Here is a 25794-nt window from a genome sequence, read left to right on the forward strand (position 1 = left end):
CTCATACTCACACACACCCACACTCACATACTGTACCAGTCATCCTGCTTGAACACAGAGCACAGCATCCCGGACAGGTACTGCTCACCCTCTTTGTTCACATTTCTGGCCCTTGATGGCTCAAATCTGCATGCACTGAGTCTGACAGCTGCTTTCTGAGCTCTTAGGAAAGGGGAAAGTGGGAACTGGGAAGACCCTGGTGTCCTGGCTTAAATCCACACCTCCTTTAACAGAGCAGTAAGCCGTGGCTGGGTAATAGGGCAGCTGTCACACTTGCTAAGCTGCCTTCATGGCAACAAGCCATTAAGCACTGCAGCTCAAAATAAGCACCAAACCCCTAAGGAACACCTGGACACACAGTATCCCAGGCGTGCACAGTGTGTCTTTCATTTCAGCTGAACACAAGGGACTAACCTCAGCCCTGGTCAGCTCCTGGGATCACTTGGTTAATGCCTGTGCTGTTCTTGCCTTTACACCGAAGGGTGAATTTGGCCTGGTATTACTTACGCTGAGGCACTGAATCCCACAATGGTTTTAAGCTCCCAGCCACTTGCTCATGTTCCTCTCCCACGTCCCCTTCAGATGAAGAGATACAGGGTGATGCAGCATTTGCCTGCAGAAGAGTCACTGCCAGGGCTGTGCGGAGCTCGCTGGCTTCGGCTCGCAGGGGAAGAGCCGCAGACCCAAGCTGCTGCAATCCCACTGCCTGGAGTTTTGTCATGAGTTAAAGACCTGAGCGAATCCACAAGCGCGGAGCAGAAACTCAGCGGAGGAAAGCTGTCAGCTGTGAATATCTACCGAACTACTCGCTGGATCGACAGACAGCTGAATCCGCAGACAGCCGCGAAGGAGGTGGGATGCTAGAAGACTGCTTATTATGCTGAGCCAAATCTTCCTATTATTGCCTTGTGTGCTACCTGTCTTCTTTTAATATATTCAAGTGTTGTCTCTCCTAGAAGCACAGAAAGGGATTTCCTATCACTCTTGTCTCTGATTTCTTTCCTATATATGCTCGAACACCAGCCACTTATTTGCTGATGGGATCCCTTCTTAGGTACCTGTGTACAGCATATAGCAATCTCCATTCACATCTGTCACTAAAGTAACAAACCAGGGTTCCTCTGCTCCCTGGCACCTGGAGTACATCACAAGCTCTATCAGTAATACCCCTCCTCTAAAAACTCAGCATAAATCATCTGTATATTGACTCTAGGTCCTCTCCAGACTCAAATAAGATTTAGCCCAAATTCACTCCGCAATGCATATTGACAGACTTCAGGTCAGTGATGACAAAGCAAACGTTTAAAAGCTGGTGACTTGCCACAAAGTGACAATGTAGGATCGCAATTCAGCCCCTTCTGCTAAGAGGCTACTTTTAAAAAATAATGCAATTCATTTAAGAGGGAGCAAGGCTGTGGGTTGGCCCATTTGGCCATCTAAGGGCATCACACATCCTCTCCGCTTCCTAATGGTATTATGAAAGAGAATGGGAGGGGAAAACTGTCTGCCCAGCTGGTTCATACCCTATCTTCTGCATGCTATCAACACCTGCCAAAACTCTGGGAGACAATACTGGGTTTAGTGAAGAAAGCATCCCTGCTGAGCAACAGAAAGACCAGCTTGTGATTTGCAGGATCGCAGCCTGTTCCTGCAGGCTGCCACAGACCTTGGGGAAAGGTACTCCTAAGAAAACACAGCAGCTGCTCCGGCTGTGGAGCAGGATATGAGTTAACCCCAGAAATCCCCAGCAGCCCTTAGACCGTAACCTTCCCGAGACTCAGCCCAAAGCTCTCCTGAGATGAGCAGGAGTCCAGCTGGAGTGTCCCTTTGTCCACGTAGAGTCCCGCAGTAACAGCACAGATCCCCAGGAAACCTTAGGAGACATTTCTAGTTCAAGGGCTCTGTAGCAAGAGGCACAATCAGCTCTGGAGAGACACTCTACACACAGCAGCATCCCGGAGAGGACAGGATGATTGCAGGAAGAGGTGCCAATGGCACAAGCATGGGAGGCTTGCAGAGGATTTGGACCTCAAAAGCCCAAATGTTCTCAGCACAGTAATGTTTGCCCTGGCAAGGCTCTTGCTAACAGAGCAAGCGGAGGCTTCTGATGTTCTGTCAGGGAAATGACAGCACTCGGTGCTTTCTGTAGCACCCTTCAGGCTTGGGGCACTGTGCAAATATGAATGCACACTGCCTGGGATGTCACCTGCAAGCATGCTGCAGCTGGAGAAACGGAAGCAGAAAACAATGAAATGATCAGCCCAAGGTCATAGTTTCACCTACAGGCACAGAAATGGCTCTGGCTGTAGCCTAGCCAATACAGCCAGATACACCAGTCTAATAAACTCTTCCCTAAACCCCTGTACAAACTGGCAGTAGTTTGATGCCTTAAGACCTCAAGCTGGGCAAAACTCAGAACTTGCCTTCAGCAGAAAAGTCCGACTTTTGAATCAAAGAGTTAATACTGCAGGAGAAGCAGCATCATTATTAACAAAACCTGAAAACTATTGTAAATATGAGAACTGTCTGTTCTCCAGCCATGCAAAAGACTTTGTTCTTATCCAGACTCCAGATCTCACGTGATAAACAATGGTAGAATATAAATGTTAAAACATTCATCACCAAATAAGGTACTCCGGTCTTATCTAAGTGAAACACTGCTATAATTTTCCATCAAAATGTTATCAGAACTGCTACATCCTTACAAAATATTTAATTCATGAACATCAACATTTTTCCAGGGGAAAAGCCTGCTGCTGGAAAACCTGGATCTACTCCCTGTGCAAACGAGACCTTACAGAGGTTTAAGGCTTTAAAATAACCCACCTTGTGTCTACGCACTCTCCATGATGTACGCAGACCTCCCATTGCACAGGGCAATCTTTTCAGAGGGAAGATCTTCAAGATACAGCAATATCACACCAGACCTGCATGTTGATTCCTTTCCCAGCCTGCTCAGCCAAGTCATACAGTACACTGAAAACCTACTCTCCATGTTTCGTTATTTCCCCAGGGCAAAAAGGATTTGTTCTCTGCTGCACACACAAGGTTGTGATGTTTTCAGGGGAAAAAAAAAATTTAAAATGTTGTGATTTGAGAGAGGAGCTTGAAGCCGTTGTCCCTTTAGGTGGGAAACACACCACAAAAGTGCCTTGAAATTACGCAGACTACAGATATCCATGAAGAAAGCCTCTTGCAACATCCTGGGGTATCATAGGGTCAGGGATGTCCACTGCGTACAATCACCAGCCTTGCCAGCACGCTTCCCAGTCAGCTCTGTAGTAGCAGCACTGCTACAATACACCCCCAAAAAATATACAGGTGCTGTACAACACTTCCCGCTAATGGTGTGCCTGTCAGTAAACACCGCCATGGAGAGGAGATGTTCCAAAAATTCAGCACAGACATACAGTCAGCATTCATACAAGTTCCTGCCACCAGCACCTTTCAACCTTCGCTAACACCAGAGGTGAGAGCAGAGTTCCGATGTCTAATTCTGATCAGCCTTGCCTCTGCAGACCAGGCTAGTGAAACGCAGGGGAGTGAGCAGAGAAGTATTTGTACAGTCTAACTATGGTTCCAAGTGCTGTAAGAACCACGCTTTAAAACTTCATAGACTTTATCAAGGCCAATCATGAGCTGGTAAGCAGACAAGACAACACAAAGGAAATTCAAACAAGGCCACCAAAGAGCGAAAGGCTCTCCTCCACGACCTCAGGCTCCCTCTCTCTTTCCTTCCCACTTCCAAAAAATTGCCCAAACTACTGAGAAATATTGAAAAAAAACCACCAGAAGACTCCTAATCAGCCTGACCATAGTTTGCAAAGCTGTAGTTTGCACACATGGCTCTGTAGTTTCCTTTTGCCCTTATTCTCTGTTTAGCACTGCTATCGTACAGGTGTAGCTTCAGAGCACATCAATACCATTGCCTAAGGTATAAAACCAAGATGAAGAGAGAGCCCCAAAAATCTTTCCTGTGTTCCTTAATTTAAGAGGTTTTAATCTTTCATGATGGTCAAACAGCAGTTGTGCCAAACCAGTGCAAGAGGCTGCCTCCGTTTAGTTGAAATAGCAGGATACAAGGGAAACTGGATGCAGAGAAAGAGTCAGATTTGAACTCCAGCTTTTGAGCTGGATCTGAACAGCTCCATCAGGGTTTAGGGATGTCTGTCTCCACAACCAATTCAAAACAAAGCACTTTCAGCCCCTAGTTTCATTGGAATCAAGGAAAACTGGTTCCTTTCCCCATCACATGAGCAATTCTCAGGGCCCAGCCCAGGGAAACTCTGTCCTTGGCAAGTCCAAATCAGCTGCCTGGGCAGCAACAGTCATGCTCCACAAGCCTTTTGTGGTCCTTTTTCACTGCAAAGAAGTTGTGCCCATACCGGGGTTACAAATATTTCAAACTGCCAGGGCCAAAGACTCCAGAAGGGAGATTTATAGCAATAAATAATATTAATGACACAAGCGGACGGAGCTTCTTGTCCTGAGAGCTCCAAAGGCACATGAAAAACTGCACTATAAATGTCACCACCGCAGACACCAACAATGACGAGATGCCACCTCTGGGGAAGGGAGGCAGCCCCATGCTTGCTCAGAATGACGCTCAGTCAGGAAACGGAGGGTGGTACCACAAGGACCTGGATGAACAACACTCCACAGCATCAGCAGACTCTGGGCTTTGGTTAGTGGGGGGACTCAGGAGGTACCCAGGTCCCAGCTTTCTTCCTAGTGTCGCCACAGGACTCATTCTGATGCTCATGAGTTGATTCCAGGCTGGACAAAAATGAGTTGTGAAAATGTAACTCAACCAGGAGCCAGAGGAGTCAGAAAAAGAATGAAAAGCAATTTTAGGCCTAAACCCCAAAGGACCAACTGAGAGGTTAGTTGCAGATATAATAAAACATGCCTGGGGGAATGAAGCTGCATCCTCCTGCAGCCAAGCCCACTCTCAGATGCAAAAATACTTGCATGGATGATAAAGGGCTTATACCAACCCCGCATTACCCAGATAACACTCCGAACACCTAGAGCTGAGGGATAAGCAGTATCTGGCCACACCAAGTTAACCATTTTTTTCCCCTAGCTGCTTAGTTCAATAATACCAAGCACTGTGTGAATATAAAGTCTCTGTTAAAGAAACTTCTGCTTTACCCAAAACAAAACCTCCTTTCTCTCTTTTCACACCTCCTGGTCCTCTGCCCACTTCCAGAAGAAGGATCAGCAGAGGACTTTCACCAGCAGCTCAGCAGCACACCTGGGCTGACTTCATTTCAGGCTTTGCCTTATAAGTATTCCCGCAGCAGACATCACAATTTATATTCTTCAACCACACAACCTCCCTGAACTTTTTCAGGACTGGGTTGCTTGTAACAATAGCACGGAGTCCATCCCATGCGGGACAAGGCTCACCTGTTAATTACTGTGGTAGTCACCACAATGTTTGGAGCAAAACACTTAAGTTGCCGTAGCTTGGGCTGAAGGGTGAAGCCTTGCTGCTGGCAGGACACAGCCCTGCAGGGTCACAGGGCAGGTACAGAGTTGCAGGAGATGGGTCCCAGCTGGCTTGCCTGAGTTCAGCCTGTCCACCTTGAGAAGGCTGGATACCACTCCCGGAGAGCACTAGCCCAGCAGGCTACCTCCCTGCCCACTTGGTTTCACACAGACCCTAGCCTGCCTGCTGGGAAGACAAGGCAACAACGACCCATGGAAGAAGATGAGTGCAGGGACACCAGCATCAATGCAACCAGCTCTTCCCAGGTCCCTTCCAAGCAGGAACGCAGTCCAGGTCCCACCTTCAAGCACCCTTCAACCAGCTCATCTCTACCGAGACCGGAAGCTTGGTGCTTCTCTCAAGAGGACCCCGAGAACGACTCTGCCCAACACCCCAGAGCCCATTTCACAGTGCCGGAGCGGGTGGGCCTACACGCGCCCGGGCAAACACAACCAACGCTGTGTCTTTAAAACCACTTCAGTGCAGATGTTGTTTCCATGGTAACTAGTGGACCAAATACATTAGTGTTTCTAATAATAAACCAAACCTTCATCTTGGAAAATGTGATATCCCCCCTTCCCTTTACCACCATCACCCTTCCTTTCTTCCTTTCCCCTCCCCTTTTGCTGAATTAAGCCAGCATTTAACAAGCAAGGCATAATTAGTACATAATTGCAAGGGCCCAGTAAGTCCCAGTGCCCAGGCAGATGGAGAAGCACTAGGTGGAAGGGAGCAAAGGGAGCTTTGCTCTGTGAACCTGGGAACTGCCTAAAAAGGGATGAACTACTTAAAAAAAATAATAAATACAAATTTAAAAGCACAAGGTGAAAGAGAGGAACCCGCAAAGCCCCTTTTGACCACCCCAGGGTCCCTTTGGTACCCTGGCACCCACCCCGCTCTCAGACTCAGGGTGCAGCCACCCAGTGATAATTTCTAGGAATCTCACACTTTTTTCCAGAGGCTCCGTCCGAGACACGGCACCGGCTTCGTGTCACCGACAGCGGCCAAAACTTTCCAACTCCTCCCCTCCACGTTCCCTTATTCCAGACTGGGGACACCCCCCCCCCCCCAAAACCCCAAAAGTGGGGGACAGGGAGAAGGACCCCGAGGCAGTGAAAGGGTCATGAGTGAGCTGTGGAGCTGCAGCGGGGAGGGAGGGGGCATGGAGCGATTCCCCCCTAAACCGCTCCCCCCCCCAAAAAAAAAAAAAAATAATTAAGACACGTGTGAAGAATTCGTGCGTGGGGAACCCACGGGAGTGAATACACCCGGCGGGGGTTGGTCGCCCCCCACGTTTAGCGATATTCATACGCAAAGGCACAGCGCAGGGATGGAGGGATGGGAGGAAGGGGGAAAGCAGTGCAGCAGCAGCAGCCCCGATGTGTCGCTGTGTGTGTGTCGTTGTCCCAAAGCTGCGGTCAGGGTCGGGGGGAAGGGGAGAGGAAGGGCGGCGGGGAGGGGGGAGGGGGATGCAAAGCCTCACGGTGTGTCGCCACGCTCCTGGCGACACCGGACTGCAGCAGGGCTCGGGTCCGTCCCCGGTGCCCCTCCTCGCAGGTACGCGGTACCGGAAAGCAGCACGCCGAGGATGCTCCGCTCCATCCCGGTCCCGTCCCCTTCCCTCCGTCTTTATTTCCCCCTGTCCCCCCGTGCCCCCCCCACCCCCCCACCCCCGCCTGCTTCTTCCCTCCGCCCCTCCCTCCGCGGCGCGGCCGGCGGGACTCACCATGTCGGGGCTGAGCTGGGCTAAGATGGCGAAGGCGGAGAGCCGGTCACACAGGCACTTGGTCCGGGAGGCGTCGAGCGGGACCGTTCGGCAGCCGCGCCAGGACCAGGCGCCGGGCGGGGAGGCGGAGGCGGAGGCTCGGCTGGAGGGAGGGACGGGGCGGCGGAGCGGGGAGAGAGGGAGAGCGGCCGTCAGGGCGGGCGGGGACGGGCACGGCGCCGCAGGGGGTACCGCGCCCCCACCGACCCCCCCCCCTCCCGCCAGCACCCCCGCCCTGGATCTCCCAGTCCCGGTCCTGCTCTGCCCCAGGGTCCGTCCCGCCCTCCATCGTCGCCCACCGTAGAAAAGTCTCCCTCGGTCCCCGGGGCTGCTCTGCCTCACTCTCCCCGTATACAGCTCCCTAACCCTATAGCCCGCAGATCCCACGTATGCATGTAACTGTACAGCCTTATCCCCCACACAGCCACTTTGGGGATGCGTAACCCTATAGCCCTGTGATATACACCCCATATGAGGATGCATAACCCTATAGCCCTATCCCACACATCTCATATACACCTCCTTAACCCTATAGCCCTGCCCCACTTATCCCATATATCATAACCGTATGGCCTCATCCCACACATCTACTGTGTAGATGCATAACGCTATAACCCTGTGACACACACCCCATATGGATAAATATTCCTATAGCCCTGTCCTGTGCAACCCAAATACACTTCATTATCCCTATAACCCTGTCCCACATATCCCACATACAGATGCATAACTCTATACAGCTGTCCCACAGACATGATATACACCTTGCTCCCGCCATAACCCCATCCCTCACCTCATATACCCCCCATACCCCTGCCCCACAGTCCATACAGATGTGGTCCCCATCTAACACCCCCCCCCCCCCCCCCATATAGACCTTCCACAGCCACATGATCCTCATAGGGGAGTGCACTTCTCCCACACACACTCTCCTCCTCCACCCCACCCCCAATTATTCCACAGGCACCAGTGCCTGCTCCTCCACCCCCCAGGCTGTCCCTCTTCCCTCCTCTTGTTCTGTCACCCCCAGCTCTCCGGGACTAGGGTCTCCATAGGCTGTCATGGGACTCCCCTCAGGCCTTTGTGGCACCCCCAGAGCTCTGAGCATGGCAGGAATGCTCCTGCCTCATTGCCAGAGGGACCTCAAGAGATCAAAGTGCCAGAGTCCCTACTTCTTTATGGCATCCTTTCAGGCTGGGGAAGAGCATCAGAGTGGAGAAGGGGTCACAGGTGTGAAAGACTCCATGTGAATTTGGCCTTCATCCCACAGGCAGGATCATTACATCAGGGAATATTATTACAGACCCATCTCCATGTGAGAACTAAAGGCAAAACCAGGGAAAAGGGGACTCTCATGCTCTGCCTCATGTGCTGGGGTACAGTCATCACCCAAAAAAGTACAGTCATTTTCCACCCATTGCTTCTGTGTCTTGTCCAGACCACTCTCCTGAAATGTGGTCATGTATGGGGTGCGAATGTGCAGAGAGTAAAAGGACAGAAACACGATGGATGGGAAGAAGGTGAGGATCCACGTGGATAACCTGGGCTTCACTGAAACTTGGGACAGTATGTGGAGGCAAAGCAAAAGGACCATATGCCTTCACTAGAAGAACATGGGTGTAAGATGTCCTCTCTACACATCTGACCATCCTCAGAGGAGGGAACCTAGTCAAAAATGCCAGCGGCAAGCTCAAGGCAGCTCCAGATGGAGCCAAGCTGCTCAGTAGCTTTAGGTGTATCACAGATGGCCTGGACTTCTCTGTACTGCTGACTCCAGCAGACCTGCCTTGAGTTGCAAAGAAGTTTTTTGCAGGTCTTGACTCCATGCACACACTGACCCATTCCTCATGCAATGAGGCAGAGTCTCCCCTCACCTCCTTAACCACTGTGCAAAAAAGTAGGGAAAACAGGCTGGGTACCAACAGGATAACAGAGCATCAACACAGGCTGCTGATTCTGTTGTGATTATCTACTCAGATCCAGTTTAACATGTGACACTGAGCCTTCCTGAATCATCTCCGTTTTAAAGCACTTTTCATAATTTATTTTTTTTTTAAAAGAAAGGCAGCCAAACCAATTTTACTGTAGAAGTTGTCATCAACATGCAACATTTTTTTTCCAGTGTCCATTCGGGGCTTTCTAAAAGTCTGGACCCTACTGTGTGTCCATCCAGCTGATGGGACATACATCTGCCTTCCCTGGATAGTTGGCTCTTCACTGAGCTAAGTCACATCACCTCCTGAAGACTCTCAGATCCAGCCATTGTTCCTTGGTCTCTTCCCTGCACCTTCCGCAATTCATCAGCACCCTCCTTGGAGGGGACTGAGAGATCCAAGGCCAATCTCAGACGGAACAGGAATTCTCTATTCTCCCCTATATGTACTGCCTATATTTCCAAGAACTGCATTGGCCAGTCATTCTGTTTGTTCACTGTCACCAAGAAAAATGCCTTATTTCTGATGTGTATATAAATAACAGCAAATGCTCAGACTCTACCAAGCAGTTATGTATTCTCATAGAAAGTATTAGTTTAGCTTGACAAGATCTATTTTCCATAAGTTGTTTGCTATTAATTTCTCTGTTTTAATGAGTATGCTATTATTCAATTATAATCATAATATTACCCACAATCCCCTAATTTTTGGATCCCATATCAGATGGTGTGTTATTGTGCCTAAGACAGATGTGAGACGGATTGCTCTGGAGGGTGGCTGTTGTGCTGGCAGACACATGCTCCTCTCTCCAGATTTTTGGGAACACTTCCACCCTTCTTTTACTAAAAAAGCAATGATCCCCAATTAGCCTTAGCCTGCTTTTAGCCTGCAAAATTACTCTGTCTTGTTTCTCTTAAAAACATTGTACTTTATTAGATGATGTATAGCATGTTTTTTAGATGCTGGTGTAATGAAAAGTATTTCATTAGCCTGGGATGTGGATTAAGTAACAAGGCTCTCTTCCAATTACAGAATACAGGCGTTTATTGAAATTTCTGCATTATTATCAATAAATGTCATTTCTAGCTATTAACAAACCAGTATCATTAGGATTTATTTCAGTTTTAGTATACTCTAAATTTTCCTTTTTATTCATCTTAACCAGCCTGAACAATAAAATTCTTCCATCCTTTTTTCTCTTATCTTTTTCAGGCTTTTGATTTGTATTGCTTGCTATCAATTTATCCTTTGTCCTTATCTCTACAACAGCTTTTACTTTCTCTTTAAAACTGAATGTTGTTGGGTTTTTTGTAGATACTGGTTTATTTGTCTTTCCTTGGGTTTTTTTGCTTGTTTGGGTTCTGGTGTTGGGTTTGGGGTTTTTTGGATTTGGAGGGGGGGGTGTTGTTTGTTTAGTTCAGGGGTTTTTAGTGCTTTGGTTATCTTTTTCATTTATAGGTTTGCAGTTATCTAGAAAAGTGCTCTTAAAGAGCTCCTAGTTATCCTTAACTTTTTCTGTTAAAGCAGGCTCTCACAAGGAATAGACATGCTTAAAGCTGTCATTCATCAAACATCAAATATGTGTACGTTGATACACACATACAGTCCCGTTCCCAAGCAATCTGAACTTTCTTGAAATGTGTGAATACAATTGCCGTAACATCACTTTCAATCCCAAAGCCCAGCTTTACTCATTTACCAGCTTTCAGAGTTGAGTAGGACAGATCTGGGCCATGCATCAACAGAAGTAACCTCATCCAAAAGAACAAAGAAAAAAGAAAAGCAAAAGAAATCAGAAAGCCTACCAAAAAAAGGAAGCCCCAGGGAAGGTATCAGAAAACAAGTAACACTCCCTAGATGCTGTGCCTGGCCTCACATGCTTGTGGCAGGAAAGCTGACAGTACAGCAGTGAATGCAATATCAGAATAAAGTCTGTTCGGGGCCAAAGCCACACTTGGCACAGTCTGGTGTCCAATTCTAGATGCACATACAAAAAGATCACATAGCGATATCTAGGCCAGGAAAAAAAAAACAACCCACCAAATTATAATAGCTGCCCTTTGCTCTTATAAGACCTGGTCTGATGCCAGCTTATTTATCCCACTGGATTCAAAGAAATCAGTTGGATCAAAGCCATCCAGTTTTTATGTTAAAAGCTGCTATAAATCATATAAAGGATGGGTGATGTGCAATGTAGTGAGTCAAAAACTTGGTGTAAATCACCTCAGAATAAGTCCAACTATGCCATGTAATAGAAGATTAAAAGGTGGCCCTAATTATTACCAGTTATTATTAATTGATTATTACCAGTTATTAAACTACTCAGAATATTCGAGTGCTTGGTGCACCAAAAAGTCATGTCCATCCCTCTGGCTTTAAGCTCCTTAGAAGAATTCCGCTTCTCTCCTTTCCTTCCTCTTTGCAAATTTGCTTAATTACCTTTTCTCGTTGCCCTGAAATCCTTTTGATATGAACACCTCTGCACCCTTTTGGGATGTGGTTTGGAGCTGGGTTGGAGGAACGTATTTGCAAGTAGAAGGACATGCCAGAAGAGTCAACAGCCTCTTTTCACTGTCCACATGCTACTGTGTGGCAAGAGGTGGGCTCAGCTCAGTCTTTAGATTGCTGAGCGAGAGATTTCTTGGGCATTGCACCATCACAAGGACTAAGTGATATGTCATCTAAATGTTTGCTCATTGCTTGACCCACGGCGCTCAGGTGAGGTGCCAGCATTGCCTTATGCCCAGTGTGAACACGATATTATGAACCTTCATTCAAGACTAGCTTCTGGATTCAGCCCGTGTTTCTTTATTTTAAAATTAATTTCTAGTCCACGTGGTTGCTGAGAAACTCCTAAAACCACATGATTCAATTGCAACTGGAAGGCTTCAAACTTAGAGCTGTATTGAAGTGAAATCTCATGAATAATACTAGTCTTGTCATTTTGGGTGGTCCCATTCCTGGCTCCCAAATGTCTGAGCCTGTCCAGCAACATCTGCTGCAAATGACATATCCGCTACCACCAAGAAAGATCTAATGGGATCTTTCCATGGTCCAGGGCATCACATCTGGAGTGTCGGTCTTGTTGGATGCAGACAGCATTCTGCCCACACAAGGGTGTGTAGGTTCAGCCAGCAGCTATTACCAAACACCTCGTAGTTTGGCACAGACTTCAAATCCCGAATGATTTGATCACTGCATTTTGTAATAAGAAGACTGTTTCACTGAGATCTGTTCCAATTACAAAACAGGGATGATACAATAAGGAGATATTGCATATTTGAATGTAAAATACTTTCCTCACGGACCTGATTACAAGCTGTAGAAGAAAGTGGGGTATTAATGAACAGGTCCGTAAGGGGAGCTACATGTGTGTGTTTGTGTGTTCATGCTTGTGTGTACAGGTTTCAGCTGTAGGTCAGTACTAAGCCTTTATCTTCTCAGCAAAAGAACTTTGAGTCTGCAGGAAAGTACACTCAATTTGTAATAGAAAAACCCATGATCACAGCTGAGTGGCAAATAAAAAGAGCAGAATCTGAGTTATTCACAAATATTGAGTACAGGTACACTAATAAGGAAGCAGAATTATTTCCAGGCGGTCTCAAGAGGGGAGGGAAGAAAGAGAAACTCTACTAAAGGGAAAATGTGGGCAGAATATTAGAGAACAGTGTATTCAGACTGATTACAAGCCATTCAAAGAGGAATTGTAGAAATCCCCAAACCAGGCTGGCATAAAACACATTGTTCTGGAAGGGTTAGCAGGAAACCTGACAAGTTGGTTCTGCCTGTAATGTCTGTGGTCAGATTTATCTCCAGTGTAATTCCAGTGATGTTCCACAGGAAAATGTTTCACCATATGTTACAACATGACTATGAACATTATTTGAGCACTTGATGGGAAAAAGCAATTAAGTTCTGTCTTGTAGATTTAAATAGGAGCTAAGCACATGCTTAAGGACTTTCTTAAACATCAACGCTCTTCTGAATAGGAATTTGCACAAATGGAGAGCCTTTGTTGTGGGAAGAGGTATGAATCAGAAAAAGCTTTTAAAAATGAGGTGTACGTTTGAGACTTAAATAATACAAATGATCTCCAGAGGTTTCTTCCAACCTCAATGATTCTGTGCTTCTTTGATATTTCTTGCTTCACATGGGCCGTTCCCCCTACGCTAACCAGGCAGGTCATGCAAGTGCTTGGCATGGGTCCAGCTGACAGATTGATTATTAATTTGGAGAACGAGCCAGAGATGAAGTCAAAGTTAATCCTTTTTGTGGGATTCCCAAAAGCGATTTTCATTTCCAGCCAAAGACTGCCCCAGAGTGCCTTTCAAACACTTCAGCTCTGCACAATAGCTCAGGACAAAAAATGTACAATCATTTTTCTGCAGCAAGTGTGTTGGAGTCACCGTTTCTGCAGGACCTCAGGGGTGGATTAAAAAGTGGATGGTTCCCAGGAAAAAGGGACATGAAAAGGCTTGCAGCTTTTGAAAAAAAAAAAGGCTGATTAAAAAAAATAATTAAAATAAATCTTTGATTGGCTGCTAAAACCATCACAAAGGATCTGATGCCAGATAGGTAAACACTGAAATATATTAAACACTAAGCTAAAATCAATCTCTAACACTCTAGCTGCTTGAGAGTTTTGGACGCTGTCAGTGCCAAAGCAGTAATTGTGCTTTGGTTAGTTTGGACCTTCCTAAGAACTGAATAAAAGCCACAAAACTGTTTCACAAGGGTCATCCTATTATCCAAGAGATAATTTTGCCTTTCTGCGATCAATCCACTGATTCAAAGCCAGGCTGAGCTCTCAGTTATGCTACTGAAAATCCTGCGAGACATCTCACACATCCAGCAAGTCAGTCTAGGCTTACTGGAGCAAAACCTATCCTCCTAGAGAAATCATGCACTTCTGCATCTGAATTTGAAGTGTAGCACCAGTTTGATCACATCCACGTAACCCAATCTGAAAACTGAAGCTCCAGTGCAATAACCGATTGTCTAGCACTTTTTCTACACTCATTTCAAAGAAATAAAGTGTCAACAACCTCATTTTGCTTGCAGCCCAGAAAGCCAACCATATCCTGGGCTGCACCTAAAGGAGTGTGAGCAGGTCAAGAGAGGTGATCCTGCCCCTCTGCTCTGCTCTCATGAGATCCCACCTGGAGTACTGAGTTCAGCCCTGGAGTCTTCAGTATGAGAAAGCCATGAATGGACCTCTTGGAGTGGGTCCAGAGCAGGGCCACAAAAATTATCAGCAGGATGGAACACCTCTGCCATGAAGAAATGTTGAGAGAGTTGGGGTTGTTCAGGCCGGAGAAGAGAAGGATCCAGGGAGACCTTCTTGCAGCCTTTCAATACTTTAAAAGATGAGAAAGATGAGGACAGGCTCTTTAGCAGGGCATGTAGAGACAGAACAGAGAAGATTCAGAGTAGATATAAGGAAAAATTTTTTTATGATGAGGGTGGTGAAACACTGGCACAGGCTGCCCAGAGAGGAGGCAGATGCCCCATCCCTGGAAACATTCAAGGTCAGGTTGGACGGGACTCTGAGCAGCCCTGATCTAGTTGAAGATGCCCCTGTTCATTGCAGAGGGATTGGGCTAGGTGACCTTTAAAGATACCTTGCCACCCAAACCATTCTATGATTCTATGATAAGGAAACTGAGGCACACGAAGGAGATGTGAATGGATACAGCCCTGTATGAGGGCACCGACAGAGCTGCGGTCTTTGGAGTAATCAGGCACTCCTGAAACTACCGAGCAACATTGCCTCCCAGTCAATAAATGCATCCATACATCCTTTGTCTGGGTTCCTTGGTTTCTTCACAAAAAGAAAAAAATTCAGGTCTCTGGAGCCAGTCTAAAACTTTATGCTCAACTGCTGAGATCGCTCTGTTGCCTTTTTTCTCACCTCTACCCTGACAATGCAAACCTGACATTGAACAAAACAATTTTCTGCGGGTAGGAAAGAATCAATAATCAGATTAGCAACTACTATTAAATTAGCTCTTTAGAGAAAAAAAATGAAAGTGGGGAAAAAAAGGGGGAAAAGCCTACTATTGATCCAGTTGCTTTGTGAAAGAAAATTAAACCAGAGCAGAAATATTAATTTTACATATTTTTTCTTTTTCTTTCAGAGGTCCCTAATTCCTGGTGTTTTCAGCTGATTTGCTTCTGAACTGACACAAGCAAAATTAAGACAATGGTGATTTATGAAATGATTCATGACCTACGGGAAATGAGGGATATTTGGAATTTTCTCCAGGTCCTTTCCTTTTTGTGTGGGGGGAAGGGAGGGCCGGGAAGAGAAAGTTATAAGCAGGTTAAAAGCAAGGCCTTTTCCCAGCTGTGAATTCATAATCATGGCTAACTGAATTGGAGCATTTTGCAGGGGACAATGTTACTTACTATCTGCAAATTAGCCCCAGAAAAAAGCGAAACAGCCCATATGCAGCATCCAATCTGAAGCCTTAATTAACATAAACAATGTTAAACTGCACAAAGAAATACATATTACCATTGAAATAAAGCATATGGCTCGCTAAATACCCGTAAGATTATCTGGAGATAATCTTTTCAGACACCATAAATACAGCTGATGCTGAGCTGTAATGACTCTCATCAGAAGGCCACACCATCCCACCGGAGAGGAAACTCAGCATTTCCCAACATCATCAGCCTCCTGGGCTTTGGACTCTGCCTTTTAAAATCCAGAGCATGTGGTTGATAATTAATGAACAGCCTCCCCCTTTACATCCCTGCTCAACAGCTCCAGAAGAAGGTCTGAAATGCAGACATCGTCTCTTGCAGATGAAACTTGCGCCACGCCTTGGTCTCTGAAGACCTGCGTCAGTGCCCAGGGAAGGGTGGGGTGGGAGAGGAGAACTTGGCTGCTGGGTCCATATCCTGTGATTGCAATTCCCTTGTACTTCCCTGCCAAACATCCTTTCCCACAGCAATCACAGGACAGATGTTTCATTGGGATGGACCCCCAGAAGGACCACTCTGCCCTGTGTGTCCTACACAGTAAGCCACTGAACAATCCTCAACAAGTGCCACAAATGTAAAAGTTTTGCTACAGGAGACCCGATACCATGGACTACATAGAAAAGTGGAGAAACCAGGCAGTGCTAGTGTCCTTGGTCTTCAATACAGAAACAAATATGAAAATCCCTGTGAGGTGTCACAATATTCAGGTTGCAGAGGAAACCACTTCAACAGCTCCTGCTCATCAAACCAGGGGAAATGTTCCTTCCTGACCCCACTTCTAGTGGTTGCTGAATAATTACAGATCTGATCTCTTCCACAGGATCACAGCTCAGCTTACACACATCAGGAATTTGGCTTGAAGTGTTATGAGCGTTTCCTTTATTTTTATTTTATTATTTATATAGAATGTTTGAAGTCTTTTTGTCTTGTGGATTTTCTCCTTTAAAAGGATGACATTTTCAAGCTCCTCTACAGAACCCTGTGAAATAGAAACAGAAAAGCCTACAGCTCCCTATAATCCCATGACTTCATGGGTTTAAGAAAAAAGAAAAATCATTCTCAGATTTAGCTACACTGCAAACACTGGTATCATCAGGTTGCTTCAAATGTCAGTGGGTGCATGTGACCTTGGACTACTCTCCACAATAGGTCAACATTTTATCCATGTGAGACTTTTGCCTGTGCTCTCAAAATTGTTATTGCTATCCAGACCTAAAAGCACCGTTACAGCAATTCTGTGATCCCTCCAATGTAAGAAGTCCAGGCCATACCTCCTAATCTTATTTTTGGGCAAAGTTGCCCCGCTGGAGCTTTCCCACTACACCGGAATATCAGAGAAGCAAATAGTTTATTAGATATCAGGGCCGTCTTGGGAAAAGAGTGGAAACTATCTAAAGGAGCTACTACAAAAGTATCGTAAAGAGAGGCTGGGACTTTCTGAAGTTGACTTTCCCGAGTGGAGGAAAGTGTACCACTGGGACAAGAGCGGAATGGAAAGATGAGCAGTAAGATGGCTGGTCTCATTATCATATAGGGCTCCTTTCCAACAAAGGACAAGGTGAAATCAGTGAGTGATGTATCTGTCTCTCTCCCACCCCTATGTGACATTCACAGCTGCTTATCCAAGGCTTTGCAGGACCATTCTCTTCAGGGGCAGCTCTGCGGGTGTCCTTGACTAGAGAGTTTGCATGCAAGTATTTTGGCAGGTCTTGCAAAGAAAGAACAGGAACCAGGACTGTGCTGAATGGGCTGTCACCCACTTAGTGTACCACCCTGCACAACCCTCCTGAAATCGCCTGGTTCAGCAAACGTGTAGAAAGAGTATGTGTTCCAGCCAGTCACGAAAATGTTCAGCTTACCCTCTCAGCTTCCACATCAGTTTTACAGCTGTAATTTCTCAATTACCACGAAAAGTCTGAGACCTTGTAGACTTGTGGCTGGTTATGCAGTTAGTCCCTCTCATGCTACGAAGACTCAACACTGGATCATAGTCCAAAAGATGGGACTCTGCTTTTCTGTTTAGAAAAAGATGTGGCTCCACACCAGGCATTAACCTGCAGGTGGTCCAGGCAACCCTCTTTCTCTGTCTTGTACCACAGCCAGTCATCCTATGATCATTTCTGAGAAACTGGGAAAGTTTCCTGGTTACACAGAAAACAATATCAAGGTACCAAAGTGATAAGCAGCAGCCTGTGCTTCGCATGTACTGAAAAAGTTCAGGGAAAATTCTCAGAGGAACTGAGCACATTAGCCAAGTACACCATTTTCTATGCCTGGACATCATGGTCCCATGGGAAAGGGAGCTTGGGAAGAAGGTGATAAATGCTTCTGCTGAGTGTACCAGATGCCAAAATAAATGTAAGACATTACAGCCAGTAGTATAACAAGCTGGAAACACTCCCTTTGGCTAGTCAAGGATGTACAAATGCACTTGCTTTAAAGGCAGGGAGAGCAATACAAACACCTGGTAAGAGATATTTCAAACGCTCCTTAGGGTATGGCCAGGCTGCCTCAGACACATCAGCATCTATGTCTTGTTCACTGTTCAGTATGGTATCTTCTTAGATGACCCCAATGGAGCCTAAAATGGCTTGGAGCTCCCTGCCAAACCCTCAGCCAGAGTTCAGGGGAGCAGAAGGATGGTTAGCTGCATGAGGAGATGACCAAAACCATCACCCCATGCTTGCTTAACACAAAATCCTGACAATGACAAAGCAGCAGGCTTGTCCACCTGGGGATTTTGAACATTGCTCTGGTGCATGCAACTGAAAGGAAAAGGGAAAATGAAAGTGTGTTACTAGCTCTGAACAAAGAAACCACTTCACTCCCAGCTCTGGTTGAGATAGAAACATAAAATCATAGAGTCATTTAGGTTGGAAAAGACCTTTGAGATCATCAAGTTGAACCGTTAATCCACGACTGCCAAGTCCACCACTAAACCATGTCTGTAAGTACCACATCTATAGAATCACCATCCCACCACCTCCCTGAACAACACTTTCAGTAAAGAAATGTTTCCTAATATCCAATCTAAACCACCCCAGGCATAATCTGAAGCCATTTCACCTTCTCCTGCTGCTTGTTATCTAGAAAAGCCTGATGCACTCCTGCCTACAGCCTCCTTTCCAGGTAGTTGTAGAGAGCAATAAGGTCCCCCTGAGTCTCCTCCTCTCCAGGCTAAACAGCCTCAGTTCCCTCAGCTGCTCCTCACAAGACTTGTGTTCCAGACCCTTCACCAGCTCCGTTGCCCACCTCTGGACACGCTCCAGGGCCTCAATGTCTTTCTTGTAGTGAGGGGCCCAAACTGAACACAATATTCAAGTTGCAGCCTCTCCAGTGCTGAGCACAGGGGGACGATCACTGCCCTGGTCCTGCTGGCCACACTGTTGCTGATACAAGCCAGGATGCTGTTGGCCTTCTTGGCCACCTGGGCACACTGCTGGCTCATGGTCAGCCGGCTGTCAGCCAGCACACACAGGACCTTTTCCACCAGGCAGCTTTCCAGCCGCTCTGCCCCAAACCTGTAGTGTTACACTGGGTTGCACAGGGTTGTGGTGTGCCAGGTGCAGGACCCGGCACTGAGCTTTGTTGAACCTCATACAGCTGGCCTTGGCCCACCTATCCAGCCTGTCCAGATCCCTCTGCAGAGCCTTCCTACCCTCCAGCAGGTCAACACTCCCCCTACCCTCCACTTTGGTGTCATCTGCAAACTCACTGAGGGTACACTTGATCTCCTCGTCCAGATCATTGATGAAGATATTAAACAGGACTGGACCCAGCACTGAGCCCTGGGGAACACCCCTTGTGACCAGCCACGGGCTGGATGTAACTTCGCTCCCTACCACTCTTCAGGTTCGTCCATCCAGCCAAGTTTTAACCCAGCACAGAGCACACCCATCCAAGCCGTGAGCAGCCAGTTTCTCTGGGAGAATGTTGTGGGAAACACTGTCCAAAGCCTTACTAAGGTCCTGGTAGACAACATCCACAGCCTTTCCCTCATCCACCAAGCAGGTCATCTTGCCATATAACGAGATCAGGTTTGTCAAGCAGGACCTGCCTTTCACAAGCCCATGCTGGCTGGGCCTGATCCCCTGGTTGTCCTGCACATGCTGCATGATGGCACTCAGGATGATCTGCTCCACAATCTTCCCCAGCACCAATGTCAGGCTGACAGGCCTGTGGTTCCCCAGATACTCCTTCCTGCCCTTCTTGTAGATGGGCATCACACTGGCAAACCTCCAGTCTTCTGGGACCTCCCAGATTAGCCAGGACTGTTGACAAACTATGGAGAGTGGCTTGGTGAGCTCCTCTGCCAGCTGTCTCAGCACCCTCGGGTGGATCCCACCCGGGCCCATAGACTGAGGCCTGTCTAAGTGGAGCAGCAGGTCACTGACCGTTTCCTAGTGGACCATGGGGACTTCATTCTGCTCCTCCTTGTCCCTGTCTTCCAGCTCAGGAGGCTGAGTACCCTGAGGGCAACTCATTTTACTACTGAAGACTGAGCAAGGGCATTAAGTACCTCAGCCTCTTCCTCACCCTTTGTGGCAATGTTCTGCACCACATCCAATAAAGGACAAGGATTATCCTTGGCCCTCCTTTTGTTTCTAATGTATTTTGTAAAAACATCTTTTGTTATCTTTTACAGCGGTGGCCAGCCTGAGTTCCAGCTGGGCTTTCGCCTCTCTAATCTTCTCCCTGCATATCCTTGTGACATCCTTATACTCCCCCAATCACTTGTGCTCTCTTTTTTTCAGCATCCCTGTCTCTAAAATGGCCCTAGCAATCTTGATGCTCTTCCCAGCTTGTCATGGCAAAGTCAGGGACAGAGACACAGACTGCCTCTTATCTACCTATAAGCAGCACTTTGCAAAACAGCAAACAAACACTGCTGCCGATGTCCCAGCCCTGTCTCAAAGAGTACAGGAGGCCCCAGGGCCAGGTTGGGAAGAAGGATGGCTCTTTCACCACCAAAATGCTAGCTCCAGGGTATGCTGCTTCTCAGAAACCTAAATCAGAAAATTTTAATGGCTGAGTGCAAGGCTAGTGGATAAAGAGACAAAGAAAAATAAATCAGGCGGATGACAGAGGGGCTGGGAATAGGAAGAGGTAGCAGACGGTAAAAGAAATTAAATCAGGAAGCCAAATTAAGGTGCTGCAGGCAAAGATGAAGATGCTGGATTAAAGATTAACCGTAACCAAGAGGGAGGTGCAGTCCTTTAAAGGTACAAATTACTTCAATGCACTTAGCAAAACCCACACAAATCGCCTAAGAATAAAGTCCTCACAGATGCAACTGGATCACAGTAACAGATATATCTGTATCTGGGAACTCTGGATAGCTTCACACTGCAGTGTTTTCAGCTGAGAAGGGGCATTAAAAGAGCAAAAGCAATCGCCCTAAAAAATGGGAAGTCCCATGCTGGCTGAGGCAAAGGAGATGGAGTGCAAGAAGTCCTTTGAGAAAGGCTTGGCACTGTACAGACAAGGTCTGGGGGTATTTTGAAATTATTCTGAACCCAGGGGAGCTGCTGAGCCCTTTGGGGCTATCTGTTCATTGAGCATTTCCTAATTTATCTCTTGCCAAATAACTCCAAAGGAATGGTGAGCAAGCTCAAAGTGAAAGCATACCTTTCCCACCTGCTTCTTTGCAGCTGAAAGCAAGAGAGGTCAGCAAACATCCCCATCAAACTGCAAGCCAGTGAAGCAGGTCACCCTCGGGCTCAGCCGCTGGGCACAGAAGATACTTGTCCCATCACGACACATTGTGTTTGCACCATTTCACATCATCGCTCTGGGATTGCCGGGAGAAAGGTCGCTTTTGCATTGCCACCTCCTTTTAGCACAAGCAACTCACATTCCACGGTGGAGCATCTAAGACGTGAGAGTACGGAGGTGGGTGGAGGAATTGAGTGGCGGTTGTGGGGTTAAGTTTTTCAAAACCCTGAGGCATTTTTGTCATCTTTCAAACATGTTAATAGAGTTCTCCCAGGCAATACAGACTTGTTAAGGACACAGTAACAGCAGGTTACTTCTGGCTGTGTTAGCCTGCCTGTTGTGGTCCAATCCTGTTCCTCGGATAGACAGAGTTTGGAATCTTGCTGTTACTGGCACAGTTGTCCCATGACCAGAATGCCAGGGAAACACCAAAAATAAAATCAAGACCCACTTCAGGCCTACAGCTGGACATCAGTGAGCTCTGAATCAGGCCTGAGGAGGAATTAGGAGTTCAGAGAGCCAGGTGATAGCAGCAAGAGGCAGGCACACACACACATGCACACAGGGATGCTGCTCTGTAGACGAGAAGGTTTAGTCAGTGTCAGTTCAGCTAGCTGCACTTTTTTCTCTGCCAGTGCTTTTCTTTGCTCTTTCCTTTCCCTTTGGCCTCCTTTTCTTCTGCACTCTGCAAAATGAGCATTTCATGGAAGTGGGGCAGCCAAAAGAAGTGGAGCTGACAGCCCCTTGAATAGGTGGAATGCCTCCCTCATTCCCAGTTCAAATTTCAGAAAGCAACGTCTGCCCATTCCTGAAGGTCATTTGGATTTGGATCCTGGTTCAGGGATGCTGCATTGCTGTTTGCCACCTCCTCGTTGTTATTCTGTGTCTATAGCCACTATAGATTTCTGTCAAATTATATGCTAGTTTGTTACAGGTTTGGGGCGGTAGAGGGTAAGTAAAATGTAAAGCAATCCACAAAAGCCCACCCTGGTGGGACCAGGGTGACTTGTACTTTGTCTTATGTGGGTGTATAAAGGAATCTACTGGAGGATTTGCTTTGGATTTACATTAGCAGAAGAAGAGGAAACCGCTGGGAAATAAAGATGATGCTAATGCAATGAGGGGGCTGGTGTACTATGTCTAAATAAATGCTAATAAATAAATGCTAATGTTTAAGATTGTGCTGCCCCCTCTCCTTGAACAACCTGTTCCCAGCCCTCCTGGGTGCTGATCAGATGGTTTCTCAGCAGTGATCGATGTAAACAGCTCCCTGGTGGGCAGGACCCAGATCAATCAGAGGGAGAGGGTGAGATCCCTCAGCAGGGCTGCGCTGCTCAGCTGGGAACTGAGAGGTGGCTGGATTTGTCGATTCCCTTTCAGCCCCAAGCCACGCTGCTGGGAATGGTACCTTGTCACAATTTGACATGCATGACAGCAGTGAGGATGCAGGGATGCAGAAAGCCACCAATAGCAAAGCTCAGGTTTGTAGTGAAACTAGGGAGCAGTGGAGAAACTTCGCCAGCCTGCTAAAAGCCTGCTGGACTGGCAGGAGGCTGAAACACAAATCAAGCTTAAGACCTGCAAAGCTGGCAGAGGTTTTCCTGCTGGAAGATTTCCCCACCATGCAAGAGCAACGGTTTTATGTGGACAGTGTGACTGTTGTCGGGTCTGCCCTAATTCCTACTTTCCCCTGCCGATGGATCTGGCTGGAAGAAAAGACATGCCTGACTGGCAGGCATAGCACCCCAGCCCTTAGCAAAAAGCAGGAATAAGGAGCAGGTGCTGAGCAGAGCGACACAGATCTGCTTGTGCTTTTCTCAGGAAAGCAGGTCACAGAGGAGGAGGGGGAGTCATTTGCTCTTTGCTGCTGAAAATGTATTTAACCAAAGCTACGCTGGTAACCAAGCACTCTGCCAGCCGCTGGAACTCATACAAAGAGGGATTGCTATCAAAACCTTTTAGACCCACTTTCTGCTAATGAAAATGGCTTTCTGAGATGCAGGGTGTGGAAACCTCCCTCCTCCCAGCAACATTTCTTCATTAAGCTTTCTCCTTCCTCCTCCCCATCCTGCCTTATCTCTGTACATCTGGGTAACACAAAGGACAGAGTGCTCCCCAAGAAGCCCAGACAGCAGATTTTATCTCACAGCTCCAGCAACACCCTTACGCTCTGCCAACCAAATTGTCCAAACTGGACAGATGTTGCAGCATCTGTGCAAACTCGCACTCAACTGTCTGCTGTATTTTATGTGCTGAGGTTCAACCAAGTTGCAGTGGCAGGCTTTGGAGGGACTCAAAGAGTATTCATTCAACAGGGAATTTCTGACTTCCCAGTTAGTAGGAAGACATGGAAATACTCCTCAGCTAATTAAATACCTGCCAATTACAAGGCAGCACAAAGGATGACTGTGCTGGCTAAAGCAATCTATACTGAAAAATGTCTGTGCTGTCCCATCTGTGGTTTGCAGCACCGGGAATGGCTTTTATTGCCAAAATTGCCAATTGTGCAACAGAAGGCATAGTCCTAGGGGTGAAGTGTCCTTTTTTTCCTGCCCATTCATTCACCCCGATCTGCCCAACAATAATACGCACACACACCAGTGCCAAACACATCTGCCATTGCCTCCTCCCCTGGCAGACTGATCACTAAAGCCCTGCTTTTGCACCTCCACCTCCTGCAGACCTGTGCAGATTCCTTGGGCTCTGGTTCCATGCTGCAACGTCCTTGCAGAGTGCGAACCAGCTTCTGCTAGTCAAAGGCACTGACTTGTGATACAGCCTTCCACAGAGCCTGGAGGGAGCAGGATTGGGCCTATAGCTCCCAAGCTGGGAAACTCAGCAGTCCTGTTGAGACTTGCTGAGATCTCAGGTATTAAGCTGGTAACAACAAAGTGCACTCAACCCTCTTGGTACTCTCTTTCCTGAGATCTGGCGGAGGTAAAGACTGTGGAAATAAGCCAGCTAGTATCACCACCGCAGCTGAAATGCAGAATCCCAGCAGGAAGCTTTTATCTTCTGGTTCAGCAGAGCTGCACATTGCCAGGGTGTTGCCTCCAAAAGCCAAGCTGGCACCTGGAGCCAGGAGCCTCCAAAAAAGGAGATCAACCTGGACTTGCAGAGGGTGAATAAGGGGGATTCCTGCTGCTGCAGCTCTCTCCAGCCCAGCTGGGAAAGTGGGGACAGGGAAATGTCCAGAGGAGAGAAGCAAATGACCATCAGCAATAGAAATAAAGTTGCTCAGCTTTTCCCTAAGGAATAAATAGTGGAGACTTCTGGAGATCAAAGGGCATCCAAGTGTATGCATGTGTGTGTAGAGGCAATGAAGTCGATCAGAACATTTTATTTGACACTCAGGGGTCCTGAAGGGGAAAAGGTTTGGAAACCACAGTGCTAAGGCGTGTGCTGGTACAGCCTTGCTGTATTCTTCCCAACCTGCCCAAATGCCCTCCTCCAGCACTGCTGGCTGGTGAATCAAGGTCTTCCACACACACTGAACAGCAAGTAGACAGGTAGGTTAGGACCAAAGTGATGAAGCTACTGGTCCCAGCCTTCACCTGTCCAAGGGTAACAGAACTAAGCAGGAAATTTACAGTGGATGTGACAGCTCCCACTCCATCCTCCTGTTTGTTCTTTCTTTCTTTCCTCAGATGACAAGCAATGTCAGAGTGAAGGAGTACTTCTCATGAGCTGGGGGGCTCCCTGGCCACCTCTTCTGATGGCTTTCCTTGGAGGGAGGCCAGGAGAACAAAAGTGCTTTTTGCAAGTCCTGTGTTCCGGGGACCTGAGAGCAGGTCCCCACATGACTTCTGCTTCAGAGCAGCAGAAATGTTCTGAGAGTTACTGTCAGTTTTGCTGCATTTTGAAGCCATCTTAACCGTGAAAGACTCAAAAGCAAAGTGACACTTGTCATTAGACCGACAGTGCTTTCTCCTGCCTTTTCTGTTCACCAAAACTCTCCTAAAATATTAATCTGGGTAAAGGCAAATGTTAAAGAAACTTCAGAACTGTAAGTGACCTAGAAAAGGAGGTTTTTTGCTCAGCTTTAGTTGCAACAACAGCATATTGAAGGCTGTGAAATACTCAGGCATGACAGTAATCGGAGTCATGTAAGTCCTGTTTCACAGACTGCGGCAACAGCTCTTTACTGCTGCTGAAGATGTAACAGGCAGGACAATCTCAGCTGCTTTCCAGATCCCAGGAGGAACCGGCAGAGTTGGCAATTAGCAAAAGCATCTTTTGCACTTGTAAACTGAATGAATAGGGTGGAAATGAACTGGGAAGCAGGGACATGCCCATTGCCGTGATGCCATTTCTAACAATACTTCTGAGATGTCATCGCCTGAGTGGAGAGAAATGCAGCAGCCTCCGAGAAGCAGGGGTAGAGGTGGGGATTTTTT

At 47.1% G+C, this 25794-nt stretch overlaps 1 protein-coding gene across 6 annotated transcripts in view; it reads right to left on the reverse strand.

The window, feature by feature from the left end:
• Window positions 1–25794, reverse strand: part of ADGRB1 (adhesion G protein-coupled receptor B1) — a 295067-nt gene that overhangs the window by 82023 nt on the left and 187250 nt on the right. For all 6 annotated transcript variants that reach the window (XM_056332736.1, XM_056332735.1, XM_056332733.1 and 3 more), the window contains one exon: window positions 7221–7362. In XM_056332736.1, coding sequence (XP_056188711.1) covers window positions 7221–7362 — 142 coding nt within the window. The remainder of the gene's footprint in view (window positions 1–7220; window positions 7363–25794) is intronic.

Source organism: Falco biarmicus, chromosome 3 (assembly GCF_023638135.1).
Source record: "Falco biarmicus isolate bFalBia1 chromosome 3, bFalBia1.pri, whole genome shotgun sequence".
Taxonomy (NCBI): domain Eukaryota; kingdom Metazoa; phylum Chordata; class Aves; order Falconiformes; family Falconidae; genus Falco; species Falco biarmicus.